Genomic DNA, 27305 nt, shown 5'->3' on the forward strand with positions numbered 1-27305 from the left:
TTGGCCAGTGTTATGATAAGGAAGCATTTGATAAAATATATAAAGAGAAATTATGGCTTGCATTATATAAAAGTGATGGCCACTTTCTCTACTCTGTTATATAGTTCAGAAATATGAACTGTTACAGAGAAAGGTGAAAATTTCTACAGGCAGTAGAAATTAGATGATCTTTAAGAATGATTAGATCGTATATAAAAAAAGGAAGCTATTCGAAAGGAAGTTAGGTATATTAACTTAAATAAAAACATTAAAGAGCTGCTCGCCCTTCGACTGCAAAGGATCTGAGTTCGATTCTCGTCGTGACGAGAGGAATCTTTATGTGGACGAAGGCAAGTTAGCCGAACTCATGCGGAGGTAGTAGAGTAAACACTCTCCCGGAAACTGGATTTTTTATCCCGCATATAGACAAATCAGCCAGGAGAACACAAAATTTATAGACAAAAATACTATTGGTGATTGGCGATAGATGGCGTGTGTGTAGTTAGTGGATTAAGTAAGTAGTGGAAACATTAAAAATGTGTATCGAAGAATCCTTGAGCTCCTTGGAGGCGTGATGCAATAGTAATATTAGAGAGAAATAGAATGAGTATTTACGTCGGGTGGAAAAATATCGACTACCAAAGTAAGTGCATAAATACAACCAAGAGATGGAAAAAGTGAGAGAAAGAGAGAATGGGAAAAGATCAATTGCAAGATAGATAGACCAATGTAACTGGAATAGGCAAATGCCTAATCCTTGATGAGAAGATACGTTTCAATTTTTATTATATCTTCTTCTTCCTTTTTCGTATTAGGCCTATTGGCCTGTTACGGAGTCATTCTAAGCCCTTTCAAGCAGTACCGGTCCCGAGGATAAGGTGGTTAGCCCTATGCCTCCCGGTGTGTGTCCTATGTCTGTAAATGCGTAGGTTCATTTTATAATTATTCACAGGCACGAATATGTAAAATTAAGATAGCATCTTCAGGAGGAGGTTGCAAATGGGGAAAAAATTTCCGTTAAAATTATTAGTCCAATAAGTAACACACCGTTTTGTCATATTGAGCTCTTGTCACTCACAACAACCCGCTCTGGTCATTGGGAGAAAATTCAGTTTCACTTATCTTAGAAAATTTATTGACGAAAGAAGCAAAGAAGTAAATGTTCGACCACAGATACGAGACCCCTCGACACTTCTCATACCAGGAGAAGGCGAATCCATTCCGATAATAGGATAATCAATGCGTTTCGTGGGATGAGTGTTTATTATTAGACATCGGAAAATTAGCTTTTCTTTTATGAAAATTCTAGTTTTTAAAGTGGTAACTATTTTGCTTGTACAACTGTTGGAAACGTTTACATATAAAGCACGTGATTTCGCGTGTTGGTAACGAATTCGTACATCGCCTTATTCCCTTCTCCCTTTCAACATGAATTGACTCTTTTTGGCACGTTGCCAGCCGAGGGTCTCGGATCTGTAATCGGACAGTATGTGTGTGTTCAAAAGGTTCCTTTAAGTTAAAAAAAAAATGAAATAATGACTTAACGATATTTGGTCAATAAATTAAAAATCAAAACATTCTCAGACTTGTGAAGCGAAGATATGAGCGATCTAAACATGAAATTAAGCCAAAACTTTAGAAATATTTCTATATTCAGTAGAAGAATATAAAAAGAAGAAGAACAATTCCTCTTTGACGTAAAGAAGAATCTAGAAGATACTGATGTTGACAATGTTAATGTTACACTTGTATATATTTAAATATATACACCACTATGTGTTTTTTTTTAATTTATTGATTTCATAAATGTATTTTAAAGAGACCTATAACTATCTTTGATCTTTAATTATATTTAGTGTGTAATCATTTTATACACACACAATACCAGAAAGGCCTAGCGATATATCTGCACAACAACAATGATATATGATTTTTTATTTTTTATTATTTTTATTTTATTTATTTATTTTTTTTAACATTTTTTTTTGTATTTCTTGGTATGAGACCTAATATGGAGAGTCAAGGGAACTAGATCAAGGTGGAAGGGAGGTGAGTATCCATGCATAAGAGCGAGCCATGCAACTGTGTCAATAATACGACTGAACATAATCGTGGAGCATAATCATTATTATGAGAAAAAGTAATTGTGTGTGTTCGTCCGGTTCGACTTATTATTTCTTTATGTATTGAAAGATAACAAACTTATGTTTAAAGATCACTCGGAATTAATTAAAATGGATATCTCTGCACTCAGGCAGAGAGCTTACATATTGATCAATAAAATATTACATTCACAAGGTTAAAAAGTTGATGATGATACTGTTGCCCCTGCTTAGAGGTTGATTCCTTTGGTTGCAGTGTTGATAGAAGAGATCAAGGGTGTTGTTCTTCTCTTTGTGGTGATGATGATGATGATGATGGAGAAGAAGGCTTCTCACCTTATTCATGAAGACTGTAAGCAGGTGGTCAGCTGCCTCTCTCTCTCTCTCTCTCTCTCGGTGAAGGTGTTGTGATAATTGGATGCTTTCTTGGCTGTTCTTGAATAAGGTTGAGGTATTCTTCTTCAGAGTGCAGATTACGGTAGGTTAGGGTTGCAATTTCCGGAGACAAACGGATCAGTAATTGACTGTTAACGGGGCACTCCAGATGGACATGCCGGACTGTTCCGATTCGGTCGCAGAAAAGAAGTTTTCTGCCAAATCAAGGTTAAATTTGTAGTTTCGTATGGGTTGGGAAGAGCATTGTTCCACATTTGTCAATGTGTCTGCATCGGGTTTAGTGGCTCTACTCTGGTAGAATAGATCCCACGTGGTGAATGCATGTTGAGATGATAAGAGATATCTAATGGAGATATCTGCTAGCATTTAAATTAGGGTTGCGTATAATTTGTGAATGTTGGACGAGTTGAGTGCCACCATAGCCGTACCGATTTGCAAGATATATGTATGTTTCACGTCTTCTGTAGTTGGCTGTGGAAGGCCTACTTCGGATATGATTTCTGGCATTCCATTTGAAGCACAGATTGGATGCTGTCCATCTTGCTTCCCCCATTCCAGTGTTGCTAAGGGTTGAGGGAAGCTCCATATCAGTTTTCGATTTATTATGTGCGAGGATATCTGCATAAGTGAGGCGTTAGATACAAAGACAGATCGGCAAGTTGTCCATCTAGGTCATGCAGATTACAGAGGTGACTGTACCAAAAAAAAAAAAGACACAAATAGCAGGAGTATTAGGATCCAAGGGATTGAGTCTGTTGCCTTGGTGAATACGTTATGGCTTCAGATTGTATACATTAGTGAGACTTGGCTCTCTACGACAGATATAATAAATGGTATCGAGTGTAAAGGGGGGCACTATTTTTTGGGAAAGATAGACGAGATAGGAGAGGAAAGGATTCTGCTAATGATATCGGATGGTTTGATTCCATTTAGGGTAGAATGCTATGATTACAATATTAGTAATAGTTTTCCATGCAGTAGTAAGTTTGAAGCTGTCTGGAGTGAGGTGGAGTCTAACAAGAGCAAATACATGGTCGGGTGTTGTTACCACCAGATCAGTTTGCTGGTGACAACTAAATGCATCAGCCAGACAACTCGCTGAATATTAAACGAGTAACCACCATGGATAACTTTAATTATTCTAACACTGTTGGAGAACGGTGAAATCTCATGAGAAGAATGAAGCCTAATTTATTGAGCTGTTACTTGAGGAAGCTCAAGCAAATAAATAAATTTTAAATACACGAGGAAGCTCATATATTTAAAAATATTTTACGCTTCTCAAATGCAAAACAAACATCAAAAACTCATCGCACTGCTTATCAAGAACTCCCATTGCGCATGGCATGTTAAACCGTATTTATATTTACATTTACTGAATCCTGCGTTTGTAGGTTTCGGGGATACTCCTTGACGCACGTCAATATGTAATCATCAATGAATGATAGCCGGGCCAAACGAATTACAACCGCCTATCAGGACGTCTGACATACCCTGCGGACCTTAAGTACTAGATATCTAATTTTGCTACCAGTTTTGGAGAATACAAATGATCGTTCAGCAATTAGTGGGGTACCGAGAAGGGGGTGAGGACCTTGGATGACCTTAATCCACTTAGAAAGGCTGCAAGGTATGGCGATAATAATAATAAATAAATAAAAAACGGTGTACTCGTCTCGTTTTAAACGCCTCCATGAATCTCACTTGTGAGATGCTATGGTCAGATTCGGGTTGTTTCTTGAAACTTGTCACTCACACTTACTTAATATAGTTTTAAAATATCTCAAGATATTCACTTCCTTCTGCCAATTTTCTTTGGCTATTAAAGAAGACATCCACACCTACCAGTAAGATTTGGGGGCTAGCTATGTTGAATTTCAGCAATTTCGACCTTTTTAGTTAAAAAAAGGTGAAGATTCATACAAGCTGGAGGGCAACTGGCGGTCAGTCAGCTGATGACGTCAATACCTTGTTATTTATGCAGCACTAAATTGCTACTTGATCAATCAGTACGCAAGAGGAGAATACGAAAGTTGCGTAAAGATGTGGAAACATTGACATCGGTAAACAGTAAATATCTAACAGGAAAAACACACTGCCACTCAACTGGTTTTCTTGTTTTCTTATACGAATTCCAAGAACTGCATAAATAACCGGTACTAATCGCTCTGCGAACGAAATATCCTGAAACATCTTGAATAAGCTGATGAAAATCAAAAATTCGAGCAAAACATAAGAATCCATCGTCGACCTGGGGAAATGCTCTGAGAGGAATTAACACATGCTGAGTAGATTGAATATAACTGTTAAATGTCGGACTATGTGCGCTGAATTAATAATAATAATAATAATAATAATAAACGATTCTGAGTTGAACATCTGTCACAAATCTATATACTTTGGAAACAAAAGTTGCAGTAGGTCAAAAAGTAATTTCTATTAGAATTCCATTTACATGAATAACTACACCTAAGATGCTGCACAAGCATCTGCACAGTGCAGTCGGTAGCGGCAGCACTCTTTAACTGAAGGAAAAAAAACACGAACCCCTCCTTGGCTGAGTGGTCACGTCAGATCACATCATTTTCCTGAGTTCAAATTCCGTTTATGATAAAAAAAAATTTCTGAGCCATTTTCAATTATTATTAAATAAGCCTGTATTACGAAGACAGAAGGAATGTTTACATCCTGGAAAGAAACACAAGTATTAAACAAGGAAAACCAGCCATTAAACGCATGTTTCACTTTGGCATTGCATTGGCTTGGTACTGGAAAGAATGATAACGATGAAAACCTTCTGGGCCATGATATGATGCTCACAACACGTTACAACTGCATTAGCTTTAGACTAGTCTACAGACTTGTTCATCAAGTATTCATATAAGATACTTAATGCGTATCTTACATTGATTCTCATTATAACACTGCCTAAGGTTTAAGCTAGTGTCTGAAAACCTGCCTTCCCATAGTCGATGATAAAACCAAACTATTCGACACCACCTAAATTTTAGGAGTTACGGCTATTATTTGGAGACCATTTAATAGAATTTATTGAAATTTGGCAAAATTATTTACTTAAAGTCATTACGAAAAACTGGTTATTTAATTTCTCTCCCATTTTTATGTTCGTAAAGTACATATTTTGCATATTTTTATTACTTAAAGGAGAACACAATTTGAATCATCACTGTGGTATACTGCGATTAATATAAAAAATATGCATCCTGGAAACATTTGTAGTGGTCTTTAGTTCCTATTGGTATTTCACCTTAACACGAAATTGCCAAAATTGAAAAAATACATAGTCAAAATTTTCATTGTAAGCAAGTCAAGGATCGCATTCTTTGCAAAAATAGGTATTGCAAGTGAAATAACCAACCAAAGAAAGATTTTGCAAGAACAACGAAATCCTAGCTGATCTAATTACACTTAAATGCAGTCGCAGACTCCAAGATCTTTGTTAATAGCAGCCTGTCAAGCTACCTGCTTCCTGATGGGAACGTTGACGATTTCATTATTAAAAAACTTCCTTTCATCGGGGGTTGCGTAACAAATTTCGAAATCGATTCACGCCCTTGTTTGACCTTCAGGGATTACGTTATATGTTCATCTATTTGTATTCTTTGGAAAATGGCCAACTCATTTCTCTCTGTTTACTTGCAAGTTCCTTTTTCTTTTATGCTTCATCAAAAATGCTGATAACCTCGTTGTTTTGGGGGAAAACAAAAATTCCACTTTGCCTCATTCAGCGATGCTTGTCAAGTGTTGACGCATGAATTCTTGGAAGCAATTAAGACAACACTTTTTTTAAACATTTTGATTAACGATTGAAGACGTTAAAAACTGCGTTCCATCATTTTATGATGGAGATTTTGAATTCATTAGAGAATTTAGGCTATGGTCTCCGAACCCCGCAGTAATTAGCACGTAATAGCTATTTACGGGGGAAAAAAAATCATTACAAACTTACAAACTTTGCACCAATAATATGTGTGTAGTAATAATTCCACAGTTAATAATACACATATATAGTATATGAGGAACATGCTGGAAAGAAATTATAAAATTATAAAAGACTAACTCTTCTTGCGTAGGATTTCTGCAGATGTAGGAATTTCAACAAAAAGTTGTACATAAAAAATTACCGGTATTAGAGAGGATTTATAGTCTTTTAAAATACCTTTTAGTAGCCTATTGTTACGCATGCATGGTCTTCCTATCTTCTGTGTAGTAGTTGAATCACATCTGTGAGTAGTCAGAAAGGTTAAAATTTAAGCTGCTGGGATTTAACATGAACTCTGTAAATTCTAAGATCTTTTTGCTTTTGTTTTTGTCTCCTGCATACAACGGTGCAGGATTTACGAAGCATTACAAATTATCTGTGATTTGCCGAGGATAACAATTGTCTTGAAAAGACATTGTGACCTCAAATTTCTCGTGATCTGTTGTTCAATAGTTTTTTTTCCAGTTTGTCCATAATACTTTTTTTTTTTCTGTCGACTCCACATAGGACAGGCCCCAAAACTTACTTTATTTTTTCAACAAATAATTAAAAAAATAAATAAAATTTAATTATTTTATGTTGGTTTGAAAAAAAAACAACATAAAGTATATAAAGAGTCTTTTAGTTGGAATGACCTGAGTTGGAATTCCGTTTAGGATGCGAAGAACTTTTACCATGACTTTTCAGGTTAAAATGAGTTCTCACACGGAAGTGATAGGGATTTTTATTCCTTGGAACTCGAGTTTTTCCATCACGTAAACAGGCCATAAGATATGCCCTCTCATAAGCAGCATCAGGTTTTTTCTAAGAACAGAATTCAAATTAATTGGTAGTAAAAGGCCATTGAGTTTAACACTAAAGGGAAGATGAGATGAGATAGTATCATTATGGGCAGACTGTGGTATCATTATATTCTGTAGTTTTCTGGTGGATATTTTTTACGCTTGTGTATATTGTCTTGTGTCTGACTTGTGAGACGTGAATGCCATATATCTCGATATCCCATATATCTCGATGTATGGGATATTAATTATAATAACTGTATCAATGATAGTATTGATACAGAAGTGGCAATTCTTATATTAATGACATCGGAAGTGACTTCGTTTCGCTGTGTACATACAATGACCCCTTAATATCTTACTATAGTTGCGGTGAATATGCAAGATAGCAAGCATTCTTTCTTGTAGGGATATTACCATCATTTTGCATGGATACTTAAAATGTTTGCTATTTAATTGGACTGACTCAAAAAGTTTAGTGATGATTCCAAATGTCTGCGCACTCCGTTCGTATAAATGGGTAAAGAATGCGTGACTACCTCTTACAGGGAAAAAAAATCTTAAAAAACTAATAATAAATAAATTCAACAACAAAAAAAGAAAGAAAAGAAAAGAAATCAAGTGATCAGTTAATAATAAATTAGCTCTGATTTTCCTCATTTTGATTATATACACATTTTCGCCTAATTTCGTGCAACAGATTTAACCTTTTTTTTTTTTAGACGCAGTGCAGGCGTTTACAATCTAAAGCACGTGAAATTGGACGCTTCTTGATAACGATTTCAATCCAGTCTTCGAGAACTCGGTTTAAAAACATCTGTTTCATAAAATCAAACCATCGAAGACATGAATTTGCGGGAATAAATCAAGCCATTTAAAACTTAAAATCAAGCCATTTATCTATTGTTAGCTTCATGAAACCAAATAAACTAAATTGTTAAGTTGATACACTGGCCATATTATGGAGGCCGTCGGAATCAGGTGTGCTTTAGCAGAGATATGTTTTTTTGCATGGAATGTTATGAATATAATATATTTCATAAGAAATTATATTCTTGTTTTCACCCATGTTTAATCTAACGTTAGCAAGCAATAAAAGTTGCACTCAGGGATATCTACGACTAGCCACTTCGTTATCAGGGGAGAGTATTTCACTATACTGTACTTTTATCTCATCATCATCACCATCTTTTGTTGGGCCACTGCTTTCGTTGGGCCACTTCATAAATGGCCATAAGTTGTAGAACAACTTATGGCCATTTATGAAGTACAGATCCACAAGTTGGATCTCTGCTTCATAAATGACCATAAGTTGCACTTTGTGAAAGTCACTCCTCAAGATGACTAAGACATAAGTAGTATTTATATGGACTTTTCGACTGAAGGTGAGAAAGAATTGGCATCCTTGCTACCGATGCGTTACGATAGCACCGCCGATTAATTTTAAACGTAAAAACCATTATTATTATTTTATTTATTTATTTATTTTTTAAATGTATGGAATACAATATCCAAAAAGAATACATCATCAGTGAGTCTAACAGGCTCACGATCTTTCAAATATCCTCTGATTTCGTAACCATAATTCTAGGATAAGGTGGGGAAGTTGCTTATTATATCTACTTTCATACTTTCTCGCCTGATTGTCCTGTAAATATAAACAATTCTCCGTTATATAAATATTGGGAAGAAAAACTTTTAAATCGCAAAACCGTGGCCGGATTATCGACTGGGTATGAGTAAGGTAATACCGAATAGTAAGCACGTGATACCCCACACAATTTACCTGCATGTCTAAGAATCCCCCCTCCCCCATCTTTGAATGGCCTTCCCTTAACATGTTCTCGATTTAACAGTATAGTGCAAAATAGTCTCGAAGCATAAGAAGTAAATATTTTTGTCTTAGTATTTATATCGTCCAATTATAGCTTAATATGATTTCCATGCTAAAAGACACGCTTCGAGCAGTTCCGGTTGAATAATTGTTTTAAAAAAGGAATTTCTGACGATTATTAAGTAGGTTTGACAATCAATGGTAAAACACCCCAAGCACATCCATTAAACTTCAAGGTGTTAAAGACTTGACAAACGGGAAGTGAATTTGCATAATAATAACTGTGTGTGTCTAAAAGAAATGCGAGTAAAACAAGAATAAATAAAGCAATTATTTTAACCTTCTTTAATCAAAGCAATACAGAAATTTTCTCTCGCGTACTGAAAGGATAAGCTTGGCATTCCCGACCTGCTAAAAGTTCATAATACTTAAACCATTATTTTTATGAACACTTTGATAATGTCTATACCTGTAAATTAATCAAGTGTTTACGTAATCAAGCATAGGATATAAACTGAATGAAGTGTCGGTGGTTTGTAGTCGGCGTGGTCGTAGAGACTCCGTAGCTCAGTCGGTACGAGGCCCTTTGGTTGGAAAGACCTGGGTTAGATTCCCGTCTATGACGTGAGAAACCTTTATCTGGTCTCTTTCAACTAAAGGTGAGTTAGCTGGTCTCACACGGAGGTGAAGGGATTTTTCACCCTGAAACGCGGGTTTTTCGTCCCTCAGAACAGGCAAACCGGCTCCCTGAGCACACACGGATCTAGTCATAAAAAATATATACTTAATCCTTCCTCAGGAGGGCTCAACCCGCCTTCCCCAAAGGGACGGGTAGAAAGGGAGGAAAACCCCATATGAATATTATTATTATTATTATTAAAATTTTATTATTTATTATTTAAACACAATATTTATACCAATTCAACTTTCCGAAATTGTGTATATGATTCCCCAAACCCAATCTGCTTCCTCGTTAACGAGGCGAAAGACATTTTACTGTCTTTGAGAAACCAAACAGTTCTGTCCTGTAGTCATAACTAAAATCTTCTCTAAATAGAGAGAAAAAAAAATGCTCTTTAAACAATGGCACGTTTGGGAAACAAAAAGAAGCATCGCCAACAGACTCACGAGATAATTAAAGGTAAGCAATTATCTCATAGACGTGGAAGATGCGCATGTGTCAAAAAATGATAGATCACGAGCGGTTGTCCCAAAATCCATTAAAAGTACGGCAGCAATAACAGCGTGATGCAATCCGGGAGAGTGTGGAATTCAGGAATCTGAAGCAAACAAGCTTTGCCGACCTGGATGACTGACTAGTTAGAATCCTGTCGTGGGAATGGATGTTTTGGGATGAATTTCATCGTCCAGTGTGAGAACGTATTGAAAAAAATCTGTTGGATTTCTAAAGCAGAGTCTCTGGATTATGTAAAAAAAAAAAAAATATATATATATATATATATATATATATTAGCAGCATCAATATTATCAGAAGACATGTCCATAAGAGATTACAACGGCTTGAACTCCACAAAAACCGCAAATTCATATTTATACCAGGATTAAAATGTAGCTCAATTGAAAGTGTGTTCAAAGTCAGTTTTAGTTTGCAAAGAGAAAACCAGAGCACCGTGGGTGGGGGGGGGGGAAACAACCCACAGCTGAGACCGACTAACTCAGTGCTAGTGGGAAATAAACAGTAGATGAACCATTGCTGAATAATCACTACTGTGGCCAAAAAAATCAAAACACGTGGTCTGTGGTTTAAGCCATTATCTTGTTAACTTGTAGCCATACTGTGTAGAATTCTCTCTCTCTCTCTCTCTCTCTCTCAAGAAAAGCATTAATTTTAGGAAAATAAAAAAATCAAAAGCTTAATTTTCAAGTATTATGTTACCCCCACCGTGAGTGGGGCTAAGTATTTTTTTAATTACTTTTTATTGTATATATAATATTCAACGAGCTAGATCTGCAGAACTTATAGATTCGAGTCTAGTCATCCAGTAAACGAATGTTTTCTAAGTTTTTTTTAACCAATTTCTGAATTATTTGATTTTATTGCAAGTGAATAATAGCGTCCCCCCCCCCCCCACACACACATACACTATCTCGGAAACAATGTACATAACCAGAATTTTTTGAGGGTTAAATGTGTAGGACGAAATCTATAAAAACTAGCGTTTTTAATTCTGCAACTCAGAAAATCGACCGGAGAATATAACACTAATAAATGCAAATACTGTAAATACCTTGATAGTATTAAGACCATCGTCTTTCGTTTAGCACACTGCAGAAATGTTCTCAACTGTGGCTATGATGAAAAATGATAACTAGTTACCTACTGATTTCCAAAAGAGCAAAGGGACTAAAAGGCAGACCCCATCCCTTGTGAGGAATGGAAAGGCATTCAAGAATTCATAATAAATATAATAAATGTGTGTGTGTGTGTGTGTGTGTGTGTGTGTGTGTGTGTGTGTGTGTGTGTGTGTGTGTGTGTGTGTGTGTGTGTGTGTGTGTGTGTGACTATGAATAAAAGTCTTGTTTGTATGTAGCACTTTATGCACTACTATACTGACAGTGTCTTTTCCATGATTATATCACATGAGCAACGGAAGAAGACTAGGGGGGACTGACACAGAAGATTCGGACTTGGAACAGGGCCATTTAACCGTGACTGTAATCTGGAGAATGTCACTAAGCTGTTACTGAGCGTAGCTTACAAAGAGACGGGTTCCGGATCTGAAGCTGAATCCAGTGATGTGAGCTGTGTTTGGGGCGGAGGGGGGATGAAGGAGGATGTTGCTGAGTGCCGTTTAGTCGGCCAATATCTCTGCTCAAGAATGTGTTTGGTGGTCTTGTTGGTCACGCTGTTGCACTTTGAGAATTCTGAGTGATTCTAGACAGGTGACGAAGAAGCCAAGCAGAACAAGCGATCGATCGTTTGTTGAATGCTTTTTATCTTTTTACAGAGAGAATTGAGTCTAGTGTGTAATATAAAAGACAGTAGTCAAACCAAACAGAATATTGGGGCCGTTTCGCTTAATGATTGTTCCACTGTTTCAAATAAATACCTATTCTCAGATGGGACATCATAGGAGGGATACATTTTTGCATTTTTCATCTTCATAACATATTTACATTACTTTTACAATGTTAACTCATATAATCACTATCTACAAATCTAAGTTTTATTATATTCGCATGATGGCAGCACATTTTGAAAATCGTTCCTTATGCTAATATGCAGGGGCGGCTCGTACATAGGCACTGCGGAACTGCAGCATCCCTCAATTTTTCTCGATATATAAATATATTTATTAATTTATTTATATTTGCTTGTAATATTTAATTTTATCATCAACAATCCTATACAATTCTCTTTTTTTGTATAAAAATAATAAAAATCCATCTTGTAGCACTTAGGAGGGCGAAGGACGCTAGCAGCACTGTGTTTACCACAGTGCTGCTGCTGACGTGCATATCACTACGCTCGCATCGCAAGTCATAGTGAGATGCGAGCTATTAGTGTGATGAGGCACTGTCCGTCACGCAGTTCCAGTGTTGTTTATATGCAGTTTGCGCCAGTAGTGGAGTTTTCATAGTGTTTATCGTGTTTACTCCGTCTCTTTAAATATTTGGACATTACAATTAAAGGATTTAATTGTAATGTCCAAAAATTGTAAATCCATTCCTTTAATTGTAATTAAAGGAATGGATTTTATTTTTAAGTAATTTTGAATTACACTTAAACTGTATAATTTTATCGATAATAAACAATCTTTTTTCATGAAACAAAACAAGAATATATTTTATTAAGAGGGAGATGTTAAATCACGTTTTATTTTATAGCCGAGTACGAAACTCGGGTCGAAATCCATCAACCTCCATAGAGTTTCAATGGATTTCGACCCGAGTTTCGTACCCGGCTATAAAATAAAACGGGATTTAACATCTCCCTCTTAATTAACAAATTCGCCGGTAAAATGGCTTTTCAGCTTATTATCTTTGTAGTTAAGAATATATTTTATTTTTAAATAATTTTGAATTATACTGAACGGTATAATTTTATCGATAATGAACAATATTTTTTCATGTTTAATTTTTTTTTTAATTTTTACCATAATTTTGATATTTTATCCAAACACGTATACACTGTACTTACAGTGTGTATGTATATTGCGAAAGTTGCAGCACCCCCACGAATTCCAGCCACGTGACGTCATTGCTAATATGTATAAACGTATTGCGCAAAATCTGATCCTGAATTCATTAGCTTGGGGGAGGGAATTCGGAAGGAAAAGTGAAGAGGATTAACCAAGTGAAGCTCCTCCATTCACAGAGTAATCGCAAGGAGAGAGAGCGGCGTTTCTTTATTCAGATAGAATCCATCTGCATGTTCACGCACACCAGAAACGAGGCAACACTCTTATAACGACACATTAGCGAAAAACGGTGATAAAAGATGCCTTTCATACCTAACTTGTTTTTTTTTTTCTTTACAAATGCGCAGCTTCCGGGGATGAAATAGCGCGAACGACATTGCAGAGCGGTCGTGTATGGAATATAGACATCTGATGATGACTGTTATCTGCTGCTGCTGCTGTGCGAATGGTGGGTAACCCCGTCAAATGGTAGCCTTGACGAGGTCAATGCGCCCTGTTCCTGTTGTACGAAACAACTAAGACTCTTTCGACTCTTTTACGATGTGCTTTTTAACTGCATCGACGGATTACAGAACACGAAAGATGCTGAAAAAATAACTGTCTTTGAGAAAGAGAGAGATGTAAAACACGCCCCACAAATTTTGCATCAATGTATTTTGTCAACTTTCCCTTCAGGAAAGAAGAAAGGGGGGGGGGAGAGACAGAGAGAGAGAGAAGACATCATGTTGAACGATATGTCTTCCAAGTTTGGCCGTTTAGGTGCAGCATTTAAAATTATTCATGTTTATTTTTCATTTCCTCTTTGTCGTGTCCGTTTTTCTCTTTTTTTTTTAATTACTGTACTTATTCTCTTTTTCTCTGTCCATCTGTCATGTTATTTATTCTCTCTCTCTCTCTCGTTGTCATCTTTCTGGTTCATTTATTTATTTATCTTCTATTTCTACTTTTTAATATCTTATTTTCACGCGATCTATCTCCCGTTTTCGTTATTTTTTCTTGCTTTCTTTCTTCCTCTGATCGAACACCATTTATTTTCTCTCACTCTCCTTACTTTTCTTTTTCTTTTTGATTTCACTCGTTTCTTCTCTCCCTCTCTCTGTTTTTTTTTTTTTCATGCCATTTATCCATTTTCTATTTCTTGCTTTTATCGACTCGAACTATCGATGATGTTCTCTTTTAATCTGGATCACTTTTGGAAGCTTCAGACGGTGCATTTATACAATGATACACGCAAAAAAATCATTACTTTACATTGTCATATAGCCTTGTTTCTCTGACGTAATTATAACACCCACACTCAAATCTACCGACACCTTGTTGTCCGAATAGGCAGTGTTTCCACTTTCTGTAGGTTGCGGGTTCGAATCTCACTGTGGCATGGATAACCGTGGATGTACTTAGACGGCAGATTATTTTCACTGCTCAATGTGACATCGCTATTTGCTTATTGGAAGCCTGAAGTGACTTTAAAAAATATCATGCGTGTGTATAAAAAACAAGGTTCTCTGATTATTTACTCTTGACAACTCGTTAGAGCGTCAGTTGGCTTCGACAGAACCCTTTGGTTGGAAAGATCTGCTGGGTTCGATTCCCGTGCACGATGTGAGGAACCTTTATCTGATCTCTTTCAATTAAATGTGAGTTACCTGTCTCATACGAAGGTCAAAGATTTTTTATCCCTGAAAATAGGCAAACCGTCCTCGTGAACACACATATTTACAAAGATGAATTACTTGCTATTCGGGAATGCAGCAGTGGAGAAGCAAGTTGCATTTAATTGCTTAAAACCCATAATCAAGGGACTCAACCAGTCTTGGACGAACGGACGAGATTTGGATGGAGTAACTCGTAAGCGGGCAGGGTCCTTCAATTGGCCCTAATTTTTCGGGGGAGGGGGGACAGCTAGAGCCTTGTCCGCCTGTACATAAGTGCGGCCCTGCTTATTTTACAATATTAAAATAAAAACATTATTTTAATATTTATGCATATACACACACGCGCGCGCGGGGTTTAATTTCGGTTGTATCTTGGCATTATAGCCCTATCTTCCATTACAGCAAATGAGAATTCTACCCTTGTTATCCTTTTTAGTCTTCGATTGGTTTTTGAGGGAATTCTAGAAACGGCTATGTTTCACATTACTATAGAATTTTAATCTATAGCGAGCTAGAGTTGTGAATCATGGATCAAATTTTCAAATGAATTGGAGAGAAATAAAATGGACCTAATTTTCGTCGGTCTAATCATTACTACCTACGTCAAGAGGTCGTAAAAAACCAGATTTATGGGAGAAAAAACCCTCAACTTCTGTAACTCATCTTCATGAAAAGTCCCGATAAAAGATCTTCTCGTCCTACACGGGATTCGAACCCAGGCTTTTCCAAGCAAACGGTATAGTCGAAACCGACTGAGTTACAGAGGCTCCCGAGGTAGTTTAAAGAAAAGAAAAAAAAATAAATAAATAAATGAAACTAATAAGCCTACTATTTTGCATAGTAGTACTATATGCAAAATAATAAGAAAATAATATATACATATTTGTGGGAAATAAGCCCAAATAATAATTGTAGCAAATACAAATAAGATTTTAAAAAAAGCCTATTTTTTAAAATAGGAATTTTTAAAAGGATTTTTAAATAGAAATTCAAATGGGATTTTTTTAAATTCTATTTGAATTCACTTTCTCTAATAACTCTAAAAATATTACGTTTTGTTTGTTTTATGAATTTTAAACGGATAATTTGTGTAATCTACAAAATATGTAGAGTAGGATAGCCACCTACTCTTGTTTCATTCATCTCTCTCTCTCTCTCTCTGACAACAATATACCACCACAGTCTTGTTTCAAACTGCTCTAATTCTACTGACAAACATCGAGAGAAGGGTGTGGCACTGACCTCGTCACACACGGTAAATTTTAGCCTTAATTGCCACTTTACCCAAACTATAACTACCTCTATGAGAAACGAGGCCTGGGAACTCTTCTTAATCATCTGTTCCAGTTTCTGTTTCCTTTTATTCATTTCTTTGTTTTTCCCGTCTGTGTTGTGTAGGTCAAGAACTCGAACCATTACGGAGTGATTAATAGAGCCACTTCACCTACACTTCGTAAAACTTTAAGGCAAGATCTCTTAGAATTCGTTTTGATTCTCTCTCTCTCTCTCTCTCTCTCTCTCTCTCTCAATCATTAATCTTATCCAACCACGGGTAATTTTAATAATATCATTGTTAAAAATCCTACCTTAGATCGGGACATGACTCTACAAGCAATTTTACACAGTCCAGGCATCCTTTAGCAGCGGCGTAGTGTAATGCCAAAGCACCGGTGCTGGTCGTTTCTAATGCGGGCATCTTAGCCTCTCGAAGTAGCCACTTCAAAACCCCACGGCGACCGTACCTACAATAAAACACATAATCTTACTTAGCGACATTATCACCTGGCTGAGATTAACGTATTTGGGTTAACAAGAACAATGGTTATAAAAGCTCAAAGCTCTTTGTATATCTCCATGGAAATTCAAAATCATATATTATATTCTTAACATTCTTTATATGACACACACACACACACACACACACACACACACACACACACACACACACACACACACACACACACACACACACACACACACACACACACACACACACACACACACACACACACGAGCAATGGTGGTCAAGTTTGCTCTTGTGTATGTTCACATATTTTGCTTCTTCTGATCGATTAAGCAATTGACTGAATGAAAAATCAAAATAAAACCCGCTTTCAGCGGCGAGATAGGAAGCCGAGATTATATAAGATATATGTTAATATTTATCTTGGATATCTTATTTGTTTTCCCACCTAGCAATTCGTATATGTCAAGTTAACATTCAGTTGGTTATAACAGAAATAAATTACACTGATGCAACTTATTTCTGTTAGTAAATCGTAGGCATTCAGAGAATTGTTCATTGGGTCTGATTCGCAAGTTTGAGTTTGGCGCTGCTATGATACAATGCAGCAAATATGCAACTTAATGCCAAAATTAAATTTCTACTATAGAATCTCTTCGGATAATTTCAATTCAGTTAAATAGAACTAACATGAGTTCAAGTTAGTTCTATTTTTTTTTTTTTTTTTTTTTTTTGTGTGTGTGTGTGGATAAGTTCTCTCTAATTAGCTACAAATGCAGCTCTATGGAGAATATCACACGCGTAAAATATCAAAAAAAAAAAAGAAAAAGTATTCTACTTAAAAATAGAAAATTGCCAATATATGAAATGTATTTAAACAGCCAAAAAATAAGGGACGTGCGTGTGCTAATCGTAAATAAATAAATAATACAATTAATTACATCAATTTTTATTTTTAAAACTAAATTCAATGTTGAAGTATTCATTTTCAGTATTTTTTTTCCTTGTTAATGCAGTTGGCCCTTTGCTGAAGAATCTAAAAGGTTAACAACACTTTTACGAAGTGATCGGTGACAGTCTTATCTCATCAGTACAGGCAAAGAATTAAAAAAACAACAACAAATCTTCGCTGTTTTGTAAGGAGCGTATAAATCTTAGAAATCAGGTAAGTTCTTCCTGTTTTGTGTGCTAAAAGCATATCTAATAAGTAGACCAATTTCACTTATCAATTTTGAGAGGTGTTAGAGTAGAAACAGCAAGAAAACCAGAGGGGGAAAAAAAAAGTTCCGGAATTAATTATGTACAACAGATGACTGCATCCCACTGCAGCGTAACAAACTACTGAAATGTTTTTAAGAGAAACGACTGTTGACCTCCGAGTTGTGCGAAAAGTGTATTAGCTCTAGATTCACGTCTTCTTATCTCTACTTCATCGCTACTTTTAAACGTGATAATTTAATTTCATATTTGGAAGCTTTTTACTTTAGGACAGGTTAAATTCGTCATCACAGGCATGGTATGCGAAAAATTAATTAATTTATTTATTTAATTTAATTTATTTTTTTTTAATTTCGTGTACAAATCGATTTAAGTGTAAAAAACTTAGTATATATATATATATATATTTTTTTTTTTCATTTTATGTGTAGCGTTGAGCAGTCGCTGTTGTCCAGAATTATGAACTTTTTAAATTGGTTCCTTTCTTAAGTGGGGGGGGGGGGAGTTCTTCATCGCTCGTGTAACCTTATTTGAAAGCGAAATGCATTTATAGAATTGTTCCACATTAATCAACTATTGTGTTTTATTATAATTTTTATTACTGTTATTATTATTACTCCCTTAACATCTTTTGTCTCTGCTGCTAAGCTGTACATTAACAACTGCGCATGAGTTAGCCAAGGTTACTATGACGATGCTTGAACGTTCTACCATTGTTAATGATCCAAGTTGGTACTACAATTGCTAATCGTCTGTTAGATTCCAACAGCAGAGAGAAAGAAAAAAAAAAAAAAAGAATTAATCTTTACAGTCGATAACAAACGAAGACAAAAGATATAAAAAGAATTCATAAGTGTATTTCCCTGTACTCATTAAAGAATACAAATGGCAACTGTCAGGTCACAAAGACAGAAGGGAAAGTATACATAATGATATAAATTTTGTTCATTAAATTTTGTTCGCCTGCTGACATCTCTTTCCATTGCCGTTAGGGTTATCGTTCTGTATCCAGTAGGGAGTGCAACATCAGGGAATACCACATATATTCGACTTTTTTAAGCCTCATTAGTAAGATAGGCTAAGTCAAGTTGCTCAGGAGAGGTATTTGTTTCGATTCTCACAGTATGATTTAAAGTGAATGTATAAAAAACTATATATAGAAACATTAAAATTCTGTGTTGCTATAGTTAGTTATTAAGAGAATGGAAGATGAATCATGTTTGCAAAATTAAATAATAAAGAGTTTTTAAAGTGAGATCAGGTTCTTTTACTAGAGTTAACGATTTTGTTGTTGCCCAAAACTGTTTTGCGTATTAAATACTATAAGTATTGCATTTTAAGTTACATTTTAAGTGTTATTATTATTTTTTATTCCTTTTCCCGTAAGCTGCTATTAAGTGAGCACCAGTATTATGTTGATATCCTGCTGAATCACCGATTTGTATATCGTGCTCGTCGTGCTTAGTCACCGAAGGTCAGACTAGCGATGGACGTTATATTTGACATTTAAAAGTTACTGACATTGCGTATTTGCATAGAATTTTTAGAAACATTTGGGAAATACGCTCTGTTGCTCCCTTTATGTTGCCTATCGCTCTTTTAACTACGATAGATACAGAGACCTTGGGTGAAGGTGGATAACGTGGATTTGTAATTACGGGTATCTTTTTTAACACTAGCGTCTGGTAAACAAGGTATTTAAATGCAAGAAGGTTGCTAAGAAGGGCCTCATACTGAAGTATACTGACGATAGTTTCGATTAAAAACCGAAGGTTTTATTTTTAGAAACATTTAACACAAAGATAGTGACCGACTGAGCTACAGGAGTAGAGTAGAGTAGAGTAGTCGGTAGCGAAAACGCCTTTTTGTTGAAAACTTTGAATCCCGTCTAAGAAATGGGGAAATTTATAAGATTTTACAATTAAAAATGAGCTGTCCTGCCACATACGAATATGGCAGAGTTTTTTCTTCTCGAAATTTTAGTTTTTTGTTTTTTTTTTATCCCGTATAACTTACAAAATGGCCAAAGAATGCACATGTTAACATGGAACATTGGAATTTGAATTTATTATTATTATTATTATTATCATTATTATTATTATTATTATTATTATTATTGAGACTCCGTAGCTCAGTCAGTATAGACGAAGCCCTTTGGTCGGAAAGACCTGGGTTCGATTCCCGTTCGTGACGTGAGAAACCTTTATCTGGTCTCTTTCGACTAAAGATGAGTTAACCAGACTCATACGGCGGGGTATTTCTCCCGGTAACTCAGATTTTCAAGTATTAATTGCAAAGTTCAGAAATGAATACAGCAATTAGGCATAAAATATGATAAAATTCGTGTTATACCATATGTAGATGATATGCACATAATTATTATTCGAGTTTAAAAGCTTGACAGACCTTATAAAGTTATTTGCAAGACCGACTGTATATAGATATAAAAATAGAAATATTAATCCCAAACTTGGTTCGCTTTTTTTTTCTCGTTCCTTTATTAATCTCAAAAACACCTTTACTGACGTTACATGACAAGATAATTATGATGTCGGTTTATGAGTTAAATTCAAAATTTAAAAAATGTATCACATATTAAAGATAAGACAATATTGCCAAAAATTAAAAATTGCCAAACCGCGTGCCGTAACTAAGCAACTAGTACATTTATCACAACCAGGTGTGATAAATTTATTCATAAATAATTACAGAGAGGTAACCGCTATTGTAAGAGTTTTGCATGTTGGTATTTACTGAAATTATAGAGTCCGCTCTGTTTTTGCATAGGATTACCATGCATTACTATGTAAGCAATTGACGTTTGAATATTGTATAACCGTTCACTGATTATTGTAAAATGGCATCGTAGTTCAAGGTTTACTATCGATGTAGATCATTACGTTTGCAACAGAGCAGAGTATTTTAATAAGACATAATTACGTTTGCAACAATGACCTGAATTTTAATTGTTAATTTTATCGAACATCTAAAGTTATAATAAACAGCCATTGATTCCCAGCACAGCGCTTTTGTCCATAATCCAGTGGGCTAATTTATTATCATTAAAATCGATTTATTTTTTATTTAGTTAAGAATTAATTAAAGAATCCGTTTCAGCAATAAGATTTTAATTATTTAAATTTATTTATCGCAAAATTGAAAAAATTATTTATTGAAAAATTGAAAAAAAAAAAAAGATTCGATTTCATTTATTTATTGAAAAATGAAATAATTTTCCTAATATACTTTTATTTGTAAAATCAGCAAAAAAATATTAGAGAAAACAGTCGTTTTCGATTTCGAAGAAAAAAAAAAGAAAAAAAAAACGAAATCAAAAGATTTCACCTTCACCTTGGGTACCAAATAAAGAGAAAATTTTGAATAAAAATGAAATTAGTGAAACTTCATTACGAAAATTTAAATCTACGTGAGAGAAAATGACACCCTTTGTGTCACTTTCATTTGCTGCTGTAGTTCAAACAACAACAACAAAAAAAAAAAAAAAAGCGAATACCTTTTGCTAGATCGAAAACTTCGAAGTGGCAAACGATCCAAAGTAGCCAACTTCTTCTTCCCCACAGACGAAGTGCACTTCGTAAACGTCGACGTCGGAGATGCTTTTTGTTTTGTCATCAACGCTTCGCGAACTTTCTCTTATTTCCAAAACAGTAAAGAGGACTCGAACACCATCACTTCACGCAACATTTCCACGGCCCTCGCTCGCGTCGAGTGGCAAAACGTACAAGGGGCACACGGTAGTCCACGTGCAAGCACGGGCTACGCTACGGGCCAACTGATCGGCGATACATGTCTTGTTTGGCAGGTAAGCTGCACGGACACCCCCTGTCGGCGGAGTGTGACGTCTTTTTTTTTTTTTTTTGAGGGAACTTTTCCTGAGTACCCCAACAGTTCGGTTGGGGGAGGATGTTCCGCTTCGGTGTATGAATCTCCTCCCTTGTCCAGATAAACCGGGGTGTTTACCATCTGCTGCCTTTTGTGAGCAGCGCACTGCGAGATTATGCAGAGCAGGTATGCACCTCAGGGTGTCGCCCAGAGCGAGAGATACGAACTCAACCGTAGGACCAGAAGCCAAAATTCTGCGGTCTAATGATTTCATATGCACACTGGTGTAAATCTGGGGCCACTGACTTGCTCCCACCCTACTGTTATTACCCTTGACATAGATTCGAGGTCGACACACGCCGTGACGGGTGTGGTGCTAATGGATTCACGACGATACAGAAATGACTTTTCACCGGAGGCTTTTGTCAACTACACACACAAGCGGTTACTTTCGTCTTTCAAGAAAACTGCTGTCATAGAACGGAGATGTAATGTGCCAGAGACAAAAATCGGTTTAATTTCAATTATTGCGATGTTTCTGACATTACACCAGTCGCCATTCCTTTGTCAGCAAGGCGTGAAGTTACTTTGTATATTTATTCGTATATCTATTTATCACATAGCACCCACGAAAGGTTGAAAAACCTAGCGTACACTATTGCGGCAGGTGGGCCGATTTTCCGTCGCCTTCATAGCTTAAGTTACTTTCCTCAAGTCTGCTCTCCGAAACTCCATAAAACGGCGTGTTAATGCGAACATTCGGATATGCGGAGGTCGTGTTAATAGACTTCAGACGAACCGTGACCTTGCAGACTGGGTGTTTTTTTTCCTTCCTTCTATTTTGGACCGGCCGGTGCTTATACTGGTAGGGGTAAAGCGCCTACACGCCAGGCACGGACATGCGGCAGGTGTACCGATCAGGTAAACGGGACGATTAGCACCGATCTGTAGAACGCTAAGTCGACATCGCATCGATAGGAGGAATGATCCAGGCCATTGCTCAGGAGGATTCTAATTACGACATTAAATTAAAAGGACTTCCCCGTCTAGAGACGACTCCCAAACGCTTCGATAGACGCCACCTTCGGAACACGTGACCTTGTAACTGGTGGACTGACATTTACGATGCAGTGAAGCGGTGAGAAAACCCACGGTTAATATTCCATGTGTGGCCACCCACTTGTTTAGGAACATTAAGGGAAAGGGAAGGCCACTTAACGTTGTGTACGCAAATATTATAATATATTAAAAAAATGCTCTTCAACTGTCTTCAGATCAGCTCGTAATTACTGAACTATAGTCAAAGCAGGTCGTGACGTAATCATAACAATTCAAGGAAGCTGGAATTCTCTCAAATGAAAAAGACGACGGCAGTTGGCTTCAACGTGGAGGCCAAATTGATATTAATGTCCATGTTGGTATTTTTGTTCCGCTAATAATTAAAACATACATTTTTATATTTCAATTCCTTCAGTTCGTATTTTCTATAGACGACCAGCTAACTTACCTTCATATGAAAAATGAACTTCATAAGCAGTCTTCTTCGGGATTTCAACCTCCCGGAGAAAATGAAATACTCTGTATCCAAAAGTGAACTCGGTAACGTGGCAGCGCCAAATTTGGATCTTAGAACTAGATATGAAATCCAAATTTCGTTTTCAGAATCGAAACTTGGAAAAAATCTGATCTGAAAAAAATATTAGTAGCCAAATTTATTTCAATTACTATCATGAACTACTACATACGTGTTGCTGAAAGATATTTCCTTTCAATGGATCCGAAACTGCAGTTGTAATACAACATTCCAAACGTTCCAATCGCAAATTTTATAGTTCTGCTAAAGATTCTGGAACAGCCACAGGCATTTTATTTTCAGCAAGAAGGACACAATATAAGCAGAAAGTTAACACATTATCCACTGCACTTCTTTGTAACATTTAAATTAGTCAGGTTAGTTACTATTTGGGAAAGGCGAAGAATTGGATTTCTCGGTGGGAATGAATATAAATAGAAAATGTGGAAGTAAAGATAGGTTTTTGACTTCCCAGACTGATCATTTCTGCGGCAAACACAATACGAATATTCTCAGGTGAGAGGGAAATACTTTCAATGATATCAGTGGAAGTAAGAGGGAGACAGCATTGCCCATGAAAACGAAACTCCTGGCGAAATGCATCCGGGAGCATTAAGATGTCATAAAAAGAGTGCACTTCTGGAACTTTCCAATGTATTTGTGATTAAGCAATTGCAATTGTTACTCTAATGTAGCAGAGTCTTAGATGATTTTTATCATCCGCTGCGAGACTACCACGTTACTTATTGGAGGCCTGAAGTGGCTTGAAAAAAGTAGGATGTTCAGTCTCTAGAGCAGGGGTCACCAAACTTCTTTGGCCGTCGACCTCTTCAAGAGTTTCTTGACTTTTTATCGACCCCCTCTATTTTACTATTACGTAATTATAATAGGACAAGCAAAAAAGACGCTCATGTGAGTTTTTAGATTGTTTATTTTATACTTACAGTGTTTATTGTATGTAAAAAACAGCTGGATATACCAAGCGGGACCACAAAACAAATGAATCTGTTTTGTGGTCTTACAATCTTACAATCCCTAAAAATCAAACCAATTAATTACTACATAAGACAGTATTAACAAAAATGGCTAGAACATTTAAATCGAATGGACAACAGCAGACTACCAAAAATATTATACAGATACAAAATAAGTGGAAAAAGAAGAATCGGAAGACCAAGAAAGAGATGGCATGAGACCGGAACAGGCCACGTGGCCTATATTCCATGTTAGGAAGAAGAAGAAGAAGATAATATAGTATATATTATTATATTGGCTTAACGTCAAAGGGATACGTTTTTGTTTTTGACGTCCTTATTAACATTACATATTTGATAGAGGGATGAATAATATATAAAATATAAAATTTAATTTAAATAACAAAATAACAATAATACAATCTTCCTTATATATATATGAAAATAAGACTTTTATTAAATTAACTTAGTATACAATTTACTAACGTTGTCAATGTGAAGGATGTGACTCTTGACAAGGTTAGCAATGTTGGGTTCAAAATTACCCGTACAATGATGTTTTATATTTTGCTATCGACCCCTAACAATGTTATATCGACCTCTGGGGGTCGATATCGACCACTTTGGCGACCACTGCTCTAGAGCTATGTTTATTATTTAACCCTAGCCACTAATCTACAATATGTTTACAACCTTTCTTTTTTGTTTTTCAACCTTTTTTTAGTAGATAGGAGTATAATTGATGGAGGTTCATAGGAAGGATGCAATGAAAGCCACAAATGACAAAAAGCGGCTTAAATATTCTTGTGAATGTTTAAGCCACAAGACAGTAGAACTGACGTAGGAAATTAAGAAAAGCAGAAGTCCATATTGCAGAAGTCCGAGCTGAAGCTGCGAAACTGGAAAGAGTTGGATAAGGACACGAAAAAATGGAGAACTGTGGTGCTTCCAGCTAAGAATCTTAAGGGTTCGTGAAGCTTAAGAAGAAGAAGAAGAAAAGTCCATATTGAGTAAACGGGAGATCCGTTGATAAAATTTGGTTGAAAAGTTTCGCAATACCCATTCACCCTTTAGAGTTTTCAGACCTTATCTGCAGTGATCACGATTTGTTTCACTTTCCTCAGAAAAATTTGGACGGGCAATCATATGTAGGATATTGAACTTTGAATTCGCTAATACATAAATAAACAAACCTTAGTTGGAAGGGTGAACCTAATAGCCTCTCCAGCATCTTCTGCTGAATAAGTGGATGTCGCGGTCTCTAGAGTGCATTAAGTGATGGAGTCCGATGAGTAAATTAATTGAGTTTAGGTTTAGAAACATTCTGAAACGATCATGTTATAAACACCGAAAGGGACAGTAAAAAAAAAAAGGTGCCAGGTTACATGGCCTAATTGGCCATTATCAGAGATTAAAATAATTAAAATAATTTCCAAAGCATTAAGAAACTAACTGAAACTCATTAAAATTAAAATCCGTAACGTTCGATAGTCGGTTGAAATTGAGACTCACTGCAAATGCATATTGGGTCTAGAAAGAGCACCACATTCTGCACCTAATTAGACACATCATCTACGAATAAAAGCTAAAAGTAAATCCGTGTGACAAGTGGAATGTGTGTGTATCTCTGAATTCGGAAAACTTTTAAATACAGTATCAAAAATAAATAATTGTCAAAACCCCTAAATCCCTTCACAGGTGTTTCAGTTCACATCATTAGAACATTCAGATTATGACGATTTTCTAAGATTTGGCTTTCTGTCATTGAAAAAAACCAAATCCGTTTATCAATGATCAGTTGTATATCAGAGTTAATCTACGCCTGATCATTTTCAGTGAATCGCTGAGAGTTGCTTACGCCCTTCTGATTGCAAGGGTTACCCAGCGCGTGAAAAAAGTTGTTCATCACGTAAGCGAAGGTACAGTGAAAAAAAAAAAAAAAAAAAAAGTTAATAACGAATTGCATGCAGGGATTCTTCCAAGGAATCATATATCGAATCAAGCACAGCATGATATTGTTAGAGAGAGAGAGAGAGAGAGAGAGAGAGAGACTGGCTTCGAAAACATTGCTTACTTTTGATGAAGAAATTATGGCAATGTGTGTATAAAAAGGGTTCAGCTAGTGGACAACATTAGTAAATAAAGACTGGATATCAAAGCCGACCAATGAGATCTGTAAGTTACAAGGATAAGTTTATTTTTAATTTCTGCCAGGAAAGCAGATGAATTACGCTTAGAAACTGTAACATAAACCTCGCTAAGTGGTGAGGGAGAGAGAGTGAATACAGTCCCACACTTTTCCTCCATAAATAGCCAAATTTTTTCTGTCACAAGTTCCTCTTGAAACTCTTTTCATAATTTAAACATATTTTTCCAATTAACTGTGTGCAGTCAATTGAAACGAAAAATTGAAAGGCCTTAACAAATTTTTGTACGGATTCCAAATAACGAATTTCAATTAACTCCAACCAGCTAGAGTTGAGCAATAACCTACGCTCATACCGAGAGACAAAACGAATCGAAAAAAAGGTACCAATTTTGCGAAACCGCATCTAAAAACAATTCTAAGTTCAGGTGTTATAATAATGAACGACGTCATCAGAAAACAATGCGATTACGAAACGCATCTCTTTTTTTTATGATTGTCTTGCTCGTCTGACAAAACCTCATCAGACCAACTGCGCATTATCACTGCTAGCAGAATGACAACAATACCTCGTTTGTTTCGAGTATTGTACAATAAAACAAGAATTGAAGAAGGGTGTACATTTGCATTTTATTGATGACTCTGTACGTTACAACATTTCAATGTATACCATTTTTTCTTCCTATTTTTTTAAAAAAAAAGCATGTTCGCATTTATTCCATTCCTTTTAGATGTGTTTCTCAAAATCGTAAACAACTATTAGATTCAATTACTACTTACAACAGAAATATATAATAACAGAGAAATTTTATTAGTCATTACTTTCTTCTTCTTCTTTCACTATGCCTTATCCCATGTTAAACGGGGTCGGCGCACCAATCTTTAACCTTCCT

The 27305-nt window shown here is 36.0% G+C and overlaps 1 protein-coding gene and 1 long non-coding RNA gene across 10 annotated transcripts in view; one reads left to right on the top strand and one right to left on the bottom strand.

Moving 5' to 3' along the window:
• Positions 1-27305, top strand: part of LOC150100067 (uncharacterized) — a 268090-nt gene that overhangs the window by 93267 nt on the left and 147518 nt on the right. The window contains exon 2 of the long non-coding RNA XR_016549276.1: positions 17675-17823. This is a non-coding gene — a long non-coding RNA (uncharacterized LOC150100067). The remainder of the gene's footprint in view (positions 1-17674; positions 17824-27305) is intronic.
• Positions 1-27305, bottom strand: part of f (espin protein forked) — a 192310-nt gene that overhangs the window by 33144 nt on the left and 131861 nt on the right. For all 9 annotated transcript variants that reach the window (XM_090403062.1, XM_090403063.1, XM_090403058.1 and 6 more), the window contains one exon: positions 16501-16656. In XM_090403062.1, coding sequence (XP_090259188.1) covers positions 16501-16656 — 156 coding nt within the window. The remainder of the gene's footprint in view (positions 1-16500; positions 16657-27305) is intronic.

The sequence above is a fragment of the Typopeltis vanoorti genome, chromosome 13 (genome assembly GCF_054136105.1).
Source record: "Typopeltis vanoorti isolate ZY-2024b chromosome 13, IOZ_Tvanoo_1.0, whole genome shotgun sequence".
Classification (NCBI taxonomy): Eukaryota; Metazoa; Arthropoda; class Arachnida; order Uropygi; family Thelyphonidae; genus Typopeltis; species Typopeltis vanoorti.